This window comes from Pseudorca crassidens, chromosome 3 (assembly GCF_039906515.1).
Source record: "Pseudorca crassidens isolate mPseCra1 chromosome 3, mPseCra1.hap1, whole genome shotgun sequence".
In the NCBI taxonomy this organism is placed as follows: Eukaryota; Metazoa; Chordata; class Mammalia; order Artiodactyla; family Delphinidae; genus Pseudorca; species Pseudorca crassidens.
This window is the reverse complement of record NC_090298.1, coordinates 119,856,814-119,871,379: the sequence shown is the minus strand read 5'-3', so window position 1 is coordinate 119,871,379 and position 14,566 is coordinate 119,856,814. Positions and strand designations below refer to the sequence as shown.

The window sequence follows — 14,566 nt, the reverse complement described above, 5'->3', positions numbered from 1 at the left end:
AAGAATGAAAATACATACCTTAAGATATAATTAGACTTCTACTCTGACAGAACACTGATAGGTATCCTTACCTCCTGCTAAAAAAATGCTGGACTAAAACTTTGTGCAGGCAGGTACTGAGAGAGGTAAGCTGCACTCTGAAGCTAGCTTTCTCTTAGAGGATATTTGCAAAGCCTGGTAAATTAGTATATACTTAGTAAGTTTAAAGACAAGTGCAACTGTAAAAACAAAACAAAACAAAAAAACAATGATGGCTCTAAAGGCAGATTAGACACATCTGAAGAGACTTTAATCTGAAATACATATCTGAAGAAATTAGCCAGAATACAATTTTTAAGATGCATATATATGTGTGTATACATGTATTCATATTTATATATGTGTGTGTTATGTATGTATGTAAGTGAACAATGATAAGAGGCATGATTGAGCGAGGAGGTCTAAAACAGTGCTTCACAACTCTTTTCGTGTCAGTGCTATAAAAAATAGCATTCATACATAGCACAATGAGGTAAATGAATAAGGCTACTTGCAGCCAGTGGCAGCCAGCATAACAGACATTATCAACACATTTGTAACCCATTCATAGCACACCGGTTGAAAAAAGCTCTGGTCTTATTATAATCATCAGAGATCCAAAATGAAAGGTGAAAAGATAGAATGGCTGAAAACTTTCCAGAACAGCAGCAATTGAAGAAAGTGGAGTAAGTTTTTTCAGAAAGCTAAGGAAAAAAAACCTGAAAAATGAGGGTGGCTTTCCAGTTTCAGCTCTCACAGTTAAACAGCTTGGCAGTTATCACTCCCATCCTCACAAATAACTAAGAGCTGAGCAAACTGACAGTCAATGACTTTTTTTTAGATCCATCAGTGAAGTAAGGTCACAGGGCAAACCACTACCTGAAAATCTGGAGAAACAGGCAAATACAGAGCAGCCCAGCCAAGATCAGCTTTCTGGAAGCAGAAGCTACTGGAGCCAGTAACATAGGAACACTTACAGTATTTTTTATGAATTTCTGGAGACCAAGTGAGGAATAGCTGGCATGTTAATAAAAACTCTGGGGACCCAGTCTTAGGGGGTTGTCCCCCCCAGTTTTCTGGGGTTTACCTCCAGAAGCCCCAGCAGGTTTTCAAGGTGAAGATCAGAGAAAGATTCCCTCATGTTTCTGACCTGGAGAAAAGGGGCAAATAGATAATTCCAGCCCCCTGTGTCTCATGTAAGGGAGGAGAAGGAGGGAAAAAAAGGTTCAGAAGCACGTCTAAAGGTCAGAGCCTACGGACTCAGGCCTACTATAATTAATTAACAAAAAAGAAAAACCTGAGATTTAACCATAAAAGTATAAAACACTCCACATCCCCAACACCTTACAACCATATGAACAGAGTTCCAGTATAATCCAGAATTACAGCTGGGAGAGCTACAGAACACAGCTATTTAAAGAAGGTGTTCTTAGGGAAACTCCAAGACAACAGGGGAAAAAAATAAGAACAAGGAAATTAGAGGAAACTGAAACCTCTTAACACCTATAGCTTCAGAAAGCCTTAAACACAACTGCTCCTAGCCAGATTAAAAGCCTAATTAATTACCTCAGTTCTGATATGTCATATCCAGCTTTCAATTTAAAACTACAGTCTGGAGAGAAAAGCATCAAAACCAGACTCAGGCATGACACACATGTTATAATTATCAGATAGGGAATTTAAAATAACAACAATTAATATATTAAGGGCTCTAATGGAAAAAGTAAACATATAAGAATATATGGGTTTTGTAAGCAGAGAGGTAGAAACTCTAAGAAAGAATCAAAACGAAATGCTAGAAATTAAAAATACTGTAATGAAAATGAAGAGTGCTGGGCTCATCAGTAGATTTGACACAGCCAAGGAAAAGAATCACTGAGCTTGAAGATACCTCAGTAGAAACTTCCCAGACTCAAATGCAAAGAGAAAAAGGAATGAAAAAAATGCAACAAAACATTCAAGAACTGTGAGGACAATTACAAAAAGTGTAACATACAAGTAATGGGAATATCAGAAGTAAAAGAAAGGAAGGAACAGAAGAAATATTTGAAGCAATAAAGGCTGATAAATTTCCAAAATTAATGACAGACACCAAAGCACAGATCCAGGAAGCTCAGAAAATACCCAGAAAGATAAATAAATAGCAAAAACTCTATACCTAGGCATATTTTACTCAAATGACAGAAAACCAAAGACAATAAGGAAATCTTGAAAGAGGCCAGAGGAAAAAACAGCTTGCTTGTTCCTTATAAAGGAACAAAGATAAAAATTACATTAGAATTCTCATTAGAAACCATGCAAGCAAGAAGGTAGTGAACTATTTAGTGTTGAAAGAAAGAAAAAGATCACCCATGTAAGATTTGGTGTCCAGTGAAAGTACCCTTCATAAGTGAAGGCAAAAGGAAGACTTTCTCAGACAAGAATCTGGGAGACTTAGTCGCCAGAAGACCTGCCTTGCATAAAATGTTAAAATAAGTTCTGCTGAGGAAAAGAGATTAATTTAGTTCAGAAACATAACATTTCATTTTTCTTCTTAATTGATCTAATAACTGTTTAATAATAGCAACAGTGTATGGGATAATTATAACATATGGATAAGTGAAATGAATGTCAGCAATGTTAAAAGGATGGGGGTGAAGAATTGGGAATACTGTTTTAAGGTTACCTGCACTTCCTATAAAATAGTACAGTGCTATTTGAAAGGAGATGTAGATTAGTTGTAAATGTACATTGCAAACTCTAGGGCAGCCACTAAACACAATTTTAAAAAGAAGTAATAATTGATACACTGAGAGGAGAGAAAAATAGAATCATATGAAACACAATAAAAACTAGAAAAGGCAGAAAAAGGGAAATAACAGTGAGTAGAAAACAGTCACAAACATGTAGATATTAATCCAGATACCTCAACCACTTTAAATTTGAAAGGCCTGAGTATACCAATAGTCCTTTTTTTTTTAAAATGAAGGTCAAAAGAAAATGTGCCACCACAGATCCTCAGTAAAGTAATATTAAAGGATATACTTAGGCTAAGGAAAGTAATCCCATCTTTAAAGAGGGAAAAAAGAACAGAGAAAGTGGTAAATATTTAGATACATTTAAACTGACACTGTATAACAGTAATCGTGTCTTTGGGGAGTTAAAAAATAGAACTAAAGCACACAATAATTACATACATGCAAGAAGGCAAGAAGGTGGGCTTCCCTGGTGGCTCAGTGGTTAAGAATCCGCCTGCCGATGCAGGGGACACGGGTTCGAGCCCTGGTCCGGGAAGATCCCACATGCCGTGGAGCAGCTAAGCCTGTGCACCACAACTACTGAGCCTGCGCTCAGTAGGCTGCGAGCCACAACTAATAAGCCCACGTGCCACAACTACCGAGGCCCACGCACCTAGAGCCCCTGCTCCACAACAGGAGAAGCCCACACACCGCAACAGAGTAGCCCCCACTCGCCCCAACTAGAGAAAGCCTGCGCGCAGCAACAAAGAGCCACTGCAGCCAAAGATAAATAAATAAAATACATTTATTTTTTTAAAAAGGGAAGTTTGATAAGTTAAAAATGAGTTTAAATTTCAAGGATGACAACAAGAAATAGAAAGAGTGTACAGAGTATACAAAGTACATACCAAACCATGAGTGGTTGGGGGGAGAACATGGTAAGAAAAACCAATCCAAAAGGATAAAAGAAATGAGAGGCCGTGGGTGGGGAAGCATAAACAAAGGCATGATAAGAGGAAGTAACAAATAGATGGTACAAATAAATTCAAATATATCAGCAATTTCATTAAATATAGATGGACTAAATGCTCCAAGGCTCCAAGATGAAAAGATATAGAAAGTGCAAGACTGGATTAAGAAAACAGTCCAACTTTGTGCTATTTATAAGAGATATACCTAAATAAAGATGTTGAGTGGCTGATATACTATGCATAGTGTAACCCAGTGGTGGCAAACTTTCTGTAAAAGGGCAGATGGTAAATGTTTTCAGCTTTGCATACAGTCTCTGTCAGTAGTACTCAAACTCTGCCCCTTGTGATGTGACCACAGTCATCAACAATACTTAAGGAGAACAGGCATGGCTGTGTTTCAGTAAAACTGTATTTACAAAAACAGGCTGCAGGTAGTGGGTCATTGCTGACCACTGCTTTACCCAAAAGAAGGCTGAAGCAGCTACATTATTATCAAAATAGACTCTAAGGCCCCCCCAAAACAGTTCTATATTTAAAGACACTCATTAGATAAAGCATTCTACTCACCAGGAAAATAATTCTGAATATATGGCCCTGAACTACATAAAGCAAAAATCCCAAGGATTATTGGGGGTAATTTGGAATGGATGAAATTCTTTTAAATATAAATACTGAATAGGATTTCTCCCCTAATTATTTTTAGAATGAGGACAACCAGCAGGGAAAATAATTTATAAATAAGCAGTCATTATTTTAAAAATTAGCAATAACTAGATTATTTGTAATATAATAATGTGTAAAAATTAACCCACTTTAAACATGGCAGTGATAAGAGTATCACTCCTGATTAAGTGGCCTTCATTTTCACACTAACACTGACATCTCAGAAGTGTCGACTTTGCTTTATGGAATCAGGACGTTTTCATATGTATTCTTTGGTCTAATCCTAACCAAAATCCTATGAGTGATATACCACATTAAAAAATGAAGGATAAAAACATATGATCATCTCAGTAAATGTAGAAAAAACATTTGACAAAATTCAACATCCATGGGAGGGAGATGCAAGAGGGAAGAGATATGGGGATATATGTATAGCTGATTCACTTTGTTACACAGCAGAAACTAACACACCATTGTAAAGCAATTATACTCCAATAGAGATGTTAAAAAGAAAAATTCAACATCCATTTATGATAAAAACTCTCAACAAACCCAGTATGGAGATAGGGTACCCGAACATAATAAAGGCCATATATGACAAGCCCACAGCTAATGTCATACTCAGTGGTGAAAAGCTGAAAGCTTTTCCTCTGAAATAAGGAATGAGAGACAAGGATGCCCACTCTAGCCACTTCTAGTCAACCTAGTACTGGAAGTTCTAGCCACAGCAGTTAGGCAAGAAAAAGAAATAAAAGGCATCCAAATCAGAAAGGAAGAAGTAAAACTCTAACTGGGGTCTGCACATCCTGGGTGGTCTAATTATTACTCCCTGTTTAATTGTAATCAATAAAGCTATTTGAAAAAAAATTTTTAAGAGTTGTAAAACCCTCACTATTTGCAGATTATCTAATTTTATATATAGAAAACCCTAAAGATGCCATCCAAAAAAACTGAACTAATAAATTCAGTGAGGCTGCAGGAGACAAATTCATTTTACAAAAAATTAAGAAAATAACTCCATTTACAGTTGCATCAAAAAGAATAAAAAACATAGGAATAAATTTAACCACAGAGGTAAAAGACTTGTACGCTGACAACTAAGATGTTTCAGTGAAAGAAACTGAAGGAAATAAAAATTAAATGGACATTCTGTGCTTATGTATTTGAAGAATTAACATTGTTAAAATGTCCATACTGTTCATAGCAATCAACAGATTCAATGCAATCCCTATCAAAATTCCTCTGGCATTTGTCACAGAAACACAACAAACAATCCTAAAATTTGTATGGAAGCATAAAAGACCCAGAATAGCCAAAGCAATCTTGAGAAAGAAGAACAAAGCTGAACACACGCCCTGGTTTCAAACTATATTATAAAGCTGTAGTCACTAAAACAATATGGTACTGGCATAAAACCATTCACCTAGATCAATGGAACATAACTGAGAGCCAAGCAATACAGCCGTGCGTATACTGACAAAGGAGCCAACAGTATACAATGGGGAAACGACAGTCTCTTCAGTAAAGATGTTGGGAAAACTGGACAGCTACATGCAAAAGAACGAAACTGGACCACTATCTTACAGCATACACAAAAAATAACTCAAAATACATCAGACTTGAACATTAAGTCCTGAAATCATAAAAGTCCTAGAAGAAAACATAGGCCGTAAGCTCCTTGATGTCCGTCTTGGGGTTGATTTTTCGGATTGGACACCATAAGCCAAGGCAACAAAAGCAAAATAAACAAATGAGACTATATCAAACTAAAGAGCTTCTACACAGCAAAGGGAACCATCAACAGAATGAAGAAGCAACCTACCAAATGAGAGGAAATATTTGCAAATGATATATATATCTGATTAGGGTTAATATCCACAACATATAAAGAACTCATACAACTCAATAGCAAAAAAACAAATACCCTGGTTTTTAAAATGGGCGAAGGACCTGAACAGACATCTCACAAAGACATACAAACAGTCAACAAGTACCTAAGAAGGTGCTTAACATCATTAGTCATCAGGGAAATGCATGCAAATCAAAACCACACCTTACATCTATTAGAATGACTATTATCAAAAAGCCCAAAGATAACAAGTGTTGGCGAGGGTGTGGAGAAAAAGGGGACCTTTGTGCACTCTTCAGGTAATGTAAATTGGTGCAGCCACTATAGAAAACAGTGTGGAGGTTTTTCAGCAAATTAAAAATAAAACTACTGTATGATCCAGCAATTCCACTTTGGGGTATTTAACGATAGGAAACAAAATAAGATATGGAAAAGAGAAGTGTACCCACACGGTCACTGCAGAATAATTTATGATAGCCAAGATATGAAAACAGCCTAAGTGTCTGCTGATGGATGACTGCATAAAGAAAATGTGGTATATATATTCGCTGGAATATTACTCAGCCATAAGAATGAATGAAATCTCATCATTTGCAACAACGTGCATGGACCTTGAGGGCATTATGCTAAGTGAAATAAGTCAGAGAAGACAAATACCATATAATCTTACTTGTATGTGGAATCTAAAAACAAAAGCTCATGGACACAGAGTACAAACTGGTGGATACCAGAGTTGTGTGTGTGTTGGGGGGGTGGGTGTTGAGGGATGGGAGAAATGGGTGAAGGGTTTAGAGAGTACAGACTTCTAGCTATAAAATAAATAATTCATGGAGATGTACAGCAGGGTGCCTACAGTTAATAATATGATACTGTATATTTGAAAATTGCTAAGGGTAAAATCTTAAAAAGTTGATCACAAGAAAAGTTTTGTAACATTTATGGTGATAGATGTTAACTAGACTTACTGTGGTGATCATTTTGCAATATATACAAATATTGAATCATTGTGTTATAGACCTGAAATTCATGTAATGTTATATACTAATTATATCTAAATTTCTTTAAATAAAAAATTTTTTTTAATTCACTGAGAAAGAGTAGGAAACGGGCTCAGGGAGGTTATACTCAAGTCCACAGGGCAAGTAAGAATGAAAAAGACTTCCTTCTCCTGAACCCACTGCTTTTCCTCTATTCCAGCATTTTCTAAGATGTCAGCAGCAGTGAAGTTTTAAGTTTGGGAAACAATGTGTTCCCCTCCCTGGAGAGTGCATCATTATAGCTCTGAGAAGTCCTGAAATCCAGAAATCTGCCTAACTTTGTATTACACACTTAGTTTTGTTAAATTCTGACCATCAAATCCTTTTTTTCCTAATCATCATTAACACAGAACCAGAGTTCCTAGGAGCACACCTTAAGAAATGTTAGCATGCACAAAAGTCATAATCTCTGCAAGACTAAGTGAAACCATGGTTAACAGTCTGTTCACAGTCCCTCTTAACTGGTATCATTTTTTGAAGAGTAGTGTAAAAACCTGATTTTATACCAACTTTATGATCCATGAGGTATTTTCTATATTTCTGTACATAAGGAAAGGCAGATATTTGCTCCCCAGTAAGGCATATATATAAGCCACATAAAAAAATCAAGTTTCTTTTTAGATTGGAATTGTACCAACTCAGTATGTTAACACATTGATTAACAAAATGTATTGCATGCCGATTTTAAGGTCCTAATTGACTGGTGATATCACAGCTATTCCAAGATGTAATTGGAAGAATAAACACTGTTTTGTTGAAACTGTCTATGTCTGTACTAGAATTAACTCAAGGGCAGAATGACAGTCAGTGTATTATTCATTTGGTCTTCAAATTAGCTTTGTGAACTAGGGGGGAAGGTGTTTACCAGCTCCATTCATAGATGAGAAACAAAGTGATAAACCCAAAGTTAGTTAAGTCTTCCAATTTTCTGTTATCCCATATTCTCTCATGGCTGTATTTTCATAATCCTTCGAAAATGCTTATGTTTTAATGGAGTGCATTAAGAACAGATAGACTGTGTAAACCATGAAATGTGCTACTACTAAGAAATGCCCTACTTACATAAATGAAAAGTTATCACAAGAAAATTCTTTAATTGCTTACATCTTAACCTTTTAGTTCCTAAGGAAGGTTTGAAGAGTCAAGAGCTATTTGATGAAATTAGAATGACCTACATCAAAGAGCTAGGAAAAGCCATTGTCAAGAGGGAAGGAAACTCCAGTCAGAACTGGCAGCGGTTTTACCAACTGACAAAACTCTTGGACTCCATGCATGATGTAAGTGTCAAACAAAAATCCAAATATCAAGAGACATAAAGTATGTCCTGATTAGTGTATATAATTGTATACCACTAGTTGTTGGGGTTTTCTTTTTTTTTTTCCCCATTTATCGATTTTCGTGATGGTTTGATTTCAACCTATAAAGTTCAGTTTGGCACACATTTCTCCTAAGGCCAATTATGAAATACTATTTCATCTAATTATGCGCATCTAACATCATGATGCTAGTACAGAATTCAACAGCACTGTTTTTTTTTAAAGGTAGAATTCCTTATTTTTGTATGAATTTATCCAGTAAGTTCGAATGTGTCCTTCATATACTATGGTACTGCAGTTCTTCACGAAATACTTAATTCCATATAATTCTATATACAGTTAAAGAAATTCAAAGATTTTTGGTACCTGAGTGCTCATTTTATTTAGGGTAAACTTCTTTTTCACCTGGGGAATTCCAGCAGAGATTGGTATATCTAAGTCAGAAATTAAAAAAAAAAAAAAAAAAGAGGCCAACAACAAGCATGAGATACCCCTACTGCTAATTTTTTAAGACTGTTCATTACTATATATTCTCTTGCAGGTGGTTGAAAATCTCCTTAACTATTGCTTCCAAACATTTTTGGATAAGACCATGAGTATTGAATTCCCAGAGATGTTAGCTGAAATCATCACCAATCAGATACCAAAATATTCAAGTGGAAATATCAAAAAACTTCTGTTTCATCAAAAGTGACTGCCTTAATAAGAAAGGTTGCCTTAAAGAAAGTTGAATTTATAGCTTTTATTGTACACACTGTCAATCTGTCCTGTAGCAGTTTTTTCTTTTTTTGTTTTTGTCTGGCTTTGGTTTTTGTTTTGTTTTAAATACGCACTACATGTGGTTTATAGAGGGCCAAGACTTGGCAACAGAAGCAGTTGAGCCATCACTTTTCAGTGATGGGAAAAGTAGAAAGTGATAGTTGGTGGATCCCAGAAATTAGAAACAATAACATGGGGGTAAGCTCCACTTTCAGAGAAGGGTGGCACCTAAACCACCAGTGCCTGAAGTCTGCGTGATGAACTTTCTGCTCATACTTTTCACAGTTGGCTGGACAAAATTTTCTAGACTTTTTGTTGGTGTACTTTCCCCTGTATAGTTAGGATAGCACTTTTTGATTTATGCATGGAAACCTGAAAAAAGTTTACAAGTGTATATCAGAAAAGGGAAGTTGTGCCTTTTATAGCTATTACTGTCTGGTTTTAACAATTTCCTTTATATTCAGTGAACTATGCTTGCTCATTTTTTCTTACATAATTTTTGTATTCAAGTTATTGTACAGCTGTTTAAGATGGGCAGCTAGTTCATAGCTTTCCTAAATAAACTCTAAACATTAATCTTCTGTGTGAAAATGGGTTGGTGCTTCTAACCTGATGGCACTTAGCTATCAGAAGACCACAAAAATTGACTCAAATCTCCAGTTTTCCTGTCAAAAAAGCTCATATTTTGTACATATCTGCTTCAGTGGAGAATTATACAGATTGTGCAAATTAACCGTCCTAACTGGTGTAGAGCACCTAGTCCAGTGACCTGCTGGGTAAACCATGGATTACAAAAGACTAATTTAAAAAAATCTAAAAATAAAAAAAATAAAACTACCAAGAGGCCCTGTTTGTACCTAACACCCTATCTCTGCAGCGGTTAGATGGCAAGAAAGTTGGTAAACTGTCTTTCAGGACCTTTTGTTGTAGTTCGTATAACTTCTTAAAAGTTATGATTCCAGATAACCGGCTGAAACACAGCTGAGAAGATTTTAATCTGTCCAAGTAATTCCTCCCACTAAACTTTACGCCCCCCCCCGGCCCCAAAATCTGTAATATGGCAAAAGTGGCTAGACACCCATTTTCACATTCCCATTTGTCACCAATTGGTCTTTCTTTCCTGGGGGTACAGGAAAGCTCAGCTACTGATTTTTCTGATTTAGGACTATATGTCAGACTTCCGTGTTCGTAAAACTATACATCCCTTACATCCTTATGTGTGCCATGGAGTTCAACAAAAGTCATGTGAATTTCTCCTCCTCACTGTTGAGAATAATTATCATTTTAAACAAGATAGAAGCTGTAGTAGCCCTTTCTGTGTGCACCTTACCAACTTTCTGTAAACTCAAAACTTGTATTTACTAAGCCACAAGAAATTTGATTTCTATTCAAGGTGGCCAAATTATTTGTGTAATAGAAAACTGAAAATCTAATATTAAAAATATGAAACTTCTAATATATTTTTATATTTAGTTATAGTTTCAGATATATATCATATTGGTATTCACTAATCTGGGAAGGGAAGGGCTACTGCAGCTTTACATGCAATTTATTAAAATGATTGTAAAATAGCTTGTATAGTGTAAAATAAGGATGATTTTTAGATGAGATTGTTTTATCATGACATGTTATATATTTTTTGTAGGGGTCAAAGAAATGTTGACGGATAAACCTCTATGATTTATAATGTGTGCGAGCATTCATACAGGCAGCAGTGGGCTCAGAAACCAAACAGGTCTGCTCTAGAGGAAGAGGGAAATGGAGACTGGCCCTGTGTGCTGTGAAGGTTCGTGAGGCTCCGTCCCATTGAGGTCAGAGAGGAAGTAACCCTCTGCCTCCCAGAATGGCCACCCTTCTCATTCCAACAGTGAGTCTGTCCGCGCAGGTTTAGTTTACTGAACCTCCCCTTGCGCTAAAGTGTGTAATCAGGGGACAGAAAGGCGGTGCTTACACACCTACAGGCACCATCACGTACAGCCTCTCCAACAGTTTAATAAAAACAGAGGCTTTAGAAGTTTGGCAATAATACGCATAGAGGTACCAGCAATATGTAAATAGTGCAGAATCTCATAGGTTGCCAATAATACACTAATTCCTTTCTTTCCTTACAAGAGTTCATTTCCAAATGAGGACATGTTTATGTTTTCTTTGAATGCTTTTTGAATGTTCTTATTTTTCGGTATTTTAGAGAAATTATTTAATAAAAAATGTAATCATTTGCTTTTTGAATGCTCTCTAAAAGGGGCTATTCCTTTGTAATTGTTTAAATTGATCTCAAAGTATTTTAAAATGGTTTGTAACCCAGCTGGATGTGAAATTTTTGGTGCCTAAGAAATACCGCTTGAATATTATCATCAGCCACAGTGTTACGTTTCAGAAAGAGCTTCTGAAAGATAAATTATTATTCATTTATAGAACGCTGCAGAAAGCACATCACACGGGAATCTGGACTTTAGCCCCAACGACTTTGGCTCCCCCAAAATAGAGCTCAGTGAATAAAAGATATGTGCACTTTGTGGTTAAAAGGAAATGGACTGACACTCATAAAGCTATAGGAGGCTGTACATTAAATGGAAAAAGAAGCTGTGACAATTTAGGATATGTGGGAAAGAAGAAATTTACCTGAATTATGTGTGAGTATAATTATGGATTTAAGTGAAGAAAGCTATGGTGCTATTTGAAAGCAGCTTCATCTTCTATGTATGTGGTATCTTGCCATCCCAAGCTGTTGACGTTTGTAGTAATTTCAGCGAGAGGTGACGTGCCTAGGTGACTCACAACAAATCTTGAAAAGTATTTTTAATTACTGGTGGAAAAAAGTGACCCTCTGTATTTTTAGGCCTTGCTATGGGATACTATACAAGTGCTTTGGGATATGTATACCCAACTGTCTAAAACTATGAGGGAACCCTAAAAGAGCACCTTCCTTCTGGAAAAAAAAAAAAAAGACACCCCAAAAGGAAAACTAGCATGATTAGTGTTTATGAAGAGCTTAATATTTAGCATAGGATGAGCTCTGGATATGCATATAAAGGAAAGCCAGCCTCACTTCAGAACTGGGGGATGGGAGAATGAGCAATTCCAATTTCACTTATCTATCTACACAACCTATTATCGTTAAGTCTTATCATTTTAGTTCTCTGTTAAATATCCTAAAAGTACATCACAATGAGATAAACAATATTATTATACTTTGATCTGATAGAAGTCAAGAACTGTGGCAGCCCTCAGTGAGATTTTGATCTTGGTGGATCACCCAAAAGACTGTAGCTGTAGAAGAAAGTGTTTTTCTGTACCTGGTTTGAGAATTGGAAGAGAAAATAAGAGTGTAAGGAGGACATGTTAACCACTTGGAATGGAAGTTCATCGTTTTCAGTCAGCCTGGTCCACCAAGGATTAGTTACCAGGTTTTTGGGAAAGGATTACCTTCTCTCTAGAAAATGCCTGAAAGAAGGATTTTATTTTCTGATGAAAGGCTGTATGAAAATACCCTCCTCGAATAACTTGCTTAACTACACATAGATTCAAGTGTGTCAATATTCTATTTTGTATATTAAACAAATGCTATATAATGGGGACAAATCTATATTATACTGTGTATGGCATTATTAAGAAGCTTTTTCATTATTTTTTATCACAGTAATTTTAAAATGTGTAAAAATTAAAACCAGTGACTCCTGTTTAAAAATAAAAGTTGTAGTTTTTTATTCATGCTGAATAATAATCTGTAGTTTAAAAAAAAAAAGTGTCTTTTTACCTACGCAGTGAAATGTCAGATTGTAAAATCTTGTGTGGAAATGTTTAACTTTTATTTTTCATTTAAATTTGCTGTTCTGGTATTACCAAACCACACATTTGTACTGAATTGGCAGTAAATGTTAGTTAGCCATTTACAGCAATGCCAAATATGGAGAAACATAATAAAAAAAAATCTGCTTTTTCATTATATGACTCCAACATGCTTTTGTAGAACTCATGCAGTTCCAATTTTCCTGCTTTTTTTCCTCCCTCTTCTACTGAAGGTGGAGTTACCACTTCAGGAAGCTTAAGATGCTAAAGTGGACATTTAAATGTCAGTGTGGCAATGGTTACACGCTAATATGGCAGAAATTCAAAATGAGCTTAACCCTGGCTTCAAAGACCCGAAGACTCTCCCATCTATGCCTCAAACGGTCATGTACCAACTACTGCAAAGGCTGTTAAGGGAAGGAAGAACTCACTCACTCCGAAGCCTTCAACTATAACAGTCTTTCTTTATCATGAAAACTGATAGTTTATGTAAATAAATGTATTATCTAGTCAAAATTCTTATCTTAATTTCAAATCAGCTCTTTCTTCAGAAAAGGACATAAACATTTAGTAAATATAGCAATCTATATAGTATTTCCAAAAGCATATTGTGTTCAGGTCATATCCATGAACTGGATGATCTAACAAACTTTCCTATCAATACTCTTCTCTCCACAAATGACCTCCATCCCTAAGGAAAGGGTATTATGATTTTAAAACCAAGTTTGCCTTACCCGTCATATGTGCACCAAGTATTTGCTACGTACCCACTATATGATAAATACTGAAGCTAGAATATGAACAAGAGAAATACTATTGCTACCCTCAGTCACTTGCAAAAGTGTAAACAAACCTCCTTTCCCAGTGTCTTAAGGTACAACGCAGAAGTGCCAGATGATATGGCACCAGTATGTATACACATTACTGCTTTACCATTCACTTCAAGTATTAGCCTTACATTTGTAGAACACTTTCACATACATTATACTAGTTAATCCTCGCCTACCCAATAAATGAATGAAATAAAAACAAATTCTGAGGAAGACATTAACTCTGTTTTATAAAAAAGGGGAAAAGCTCAGAGTTTAAACTGATTCATACCTGCTAACTCCCATCTTATTGAAGTCTGAATGAAAAATCTTTGTAATGAGGCCACATTTATCACATGTCAGAGAACATGCCTCTAGTCTACAAGCTCCCAGGGAACTGGTGTTGCTTTTCTGTTGTTAAACTAAGCTAGTGTTTCACATTTACTGAGCACTTACTTTGTGCCAGGCATCATGTTTCAATATATTATCTCATTTAAACTTAGCAACCCTATAAAGTAGTACTATTAACCTCATTGTATTTATATGAGGAGACTGTGGCTTAAACAACTAACTTGCCTAGGTCACAAAGCTTGGAAGTGGTTAAGTACGACTTTTTTTTTTTTTTAAACACTGGGCAT

At 35.9% G+C, this 14,566-nt stretch overlaps 1 protein-coding gene and 1 long non-coding RNA gene across 11 annotated transcripts in view; one reads left to right on the top strand and one right to left on the bottom strand.

Annotated features, from left to right (window-relative positions):
* The window catches only part of NR3C1 (nuclear receptor subfamily 3 group C member 1), a 465,790-nt gene extending 452,517 nt beyond the window's left edge, over positions 1-13,273 (top strand). For 8 of the 10 annotated variants that reach the window (XM_067732128.1, XM_067732130.1, XM_067732126.1 and 5 more), the window contains 2 exons: positions 8,375-8,532; positions 9,113-13,273. In XM_067732128.1, the coding sequence (XP_067588229.1) occupies positions 8,375-8,532; positions 9,113-9,265 (311 nt within the window). In that variant the 3' untranslated portion in view covers positions 9,266-13,273. The remainder of the gene's footprint in view (positions 1-8,374; positions 8,533-9,112) is intronic. The other 2 variants (XR_010942154.1, XM_067732132.1) reach the window with 2 other exon arrangements.
* LOC137221825 (uncharacterized) overlaps positions 1-14,566 on the bottom strand; it is a 56,982-nt gene that overhangs the window by 22,706 nt on the left and 19,710 nt on the right. The window lies entirely within an intron of this gene.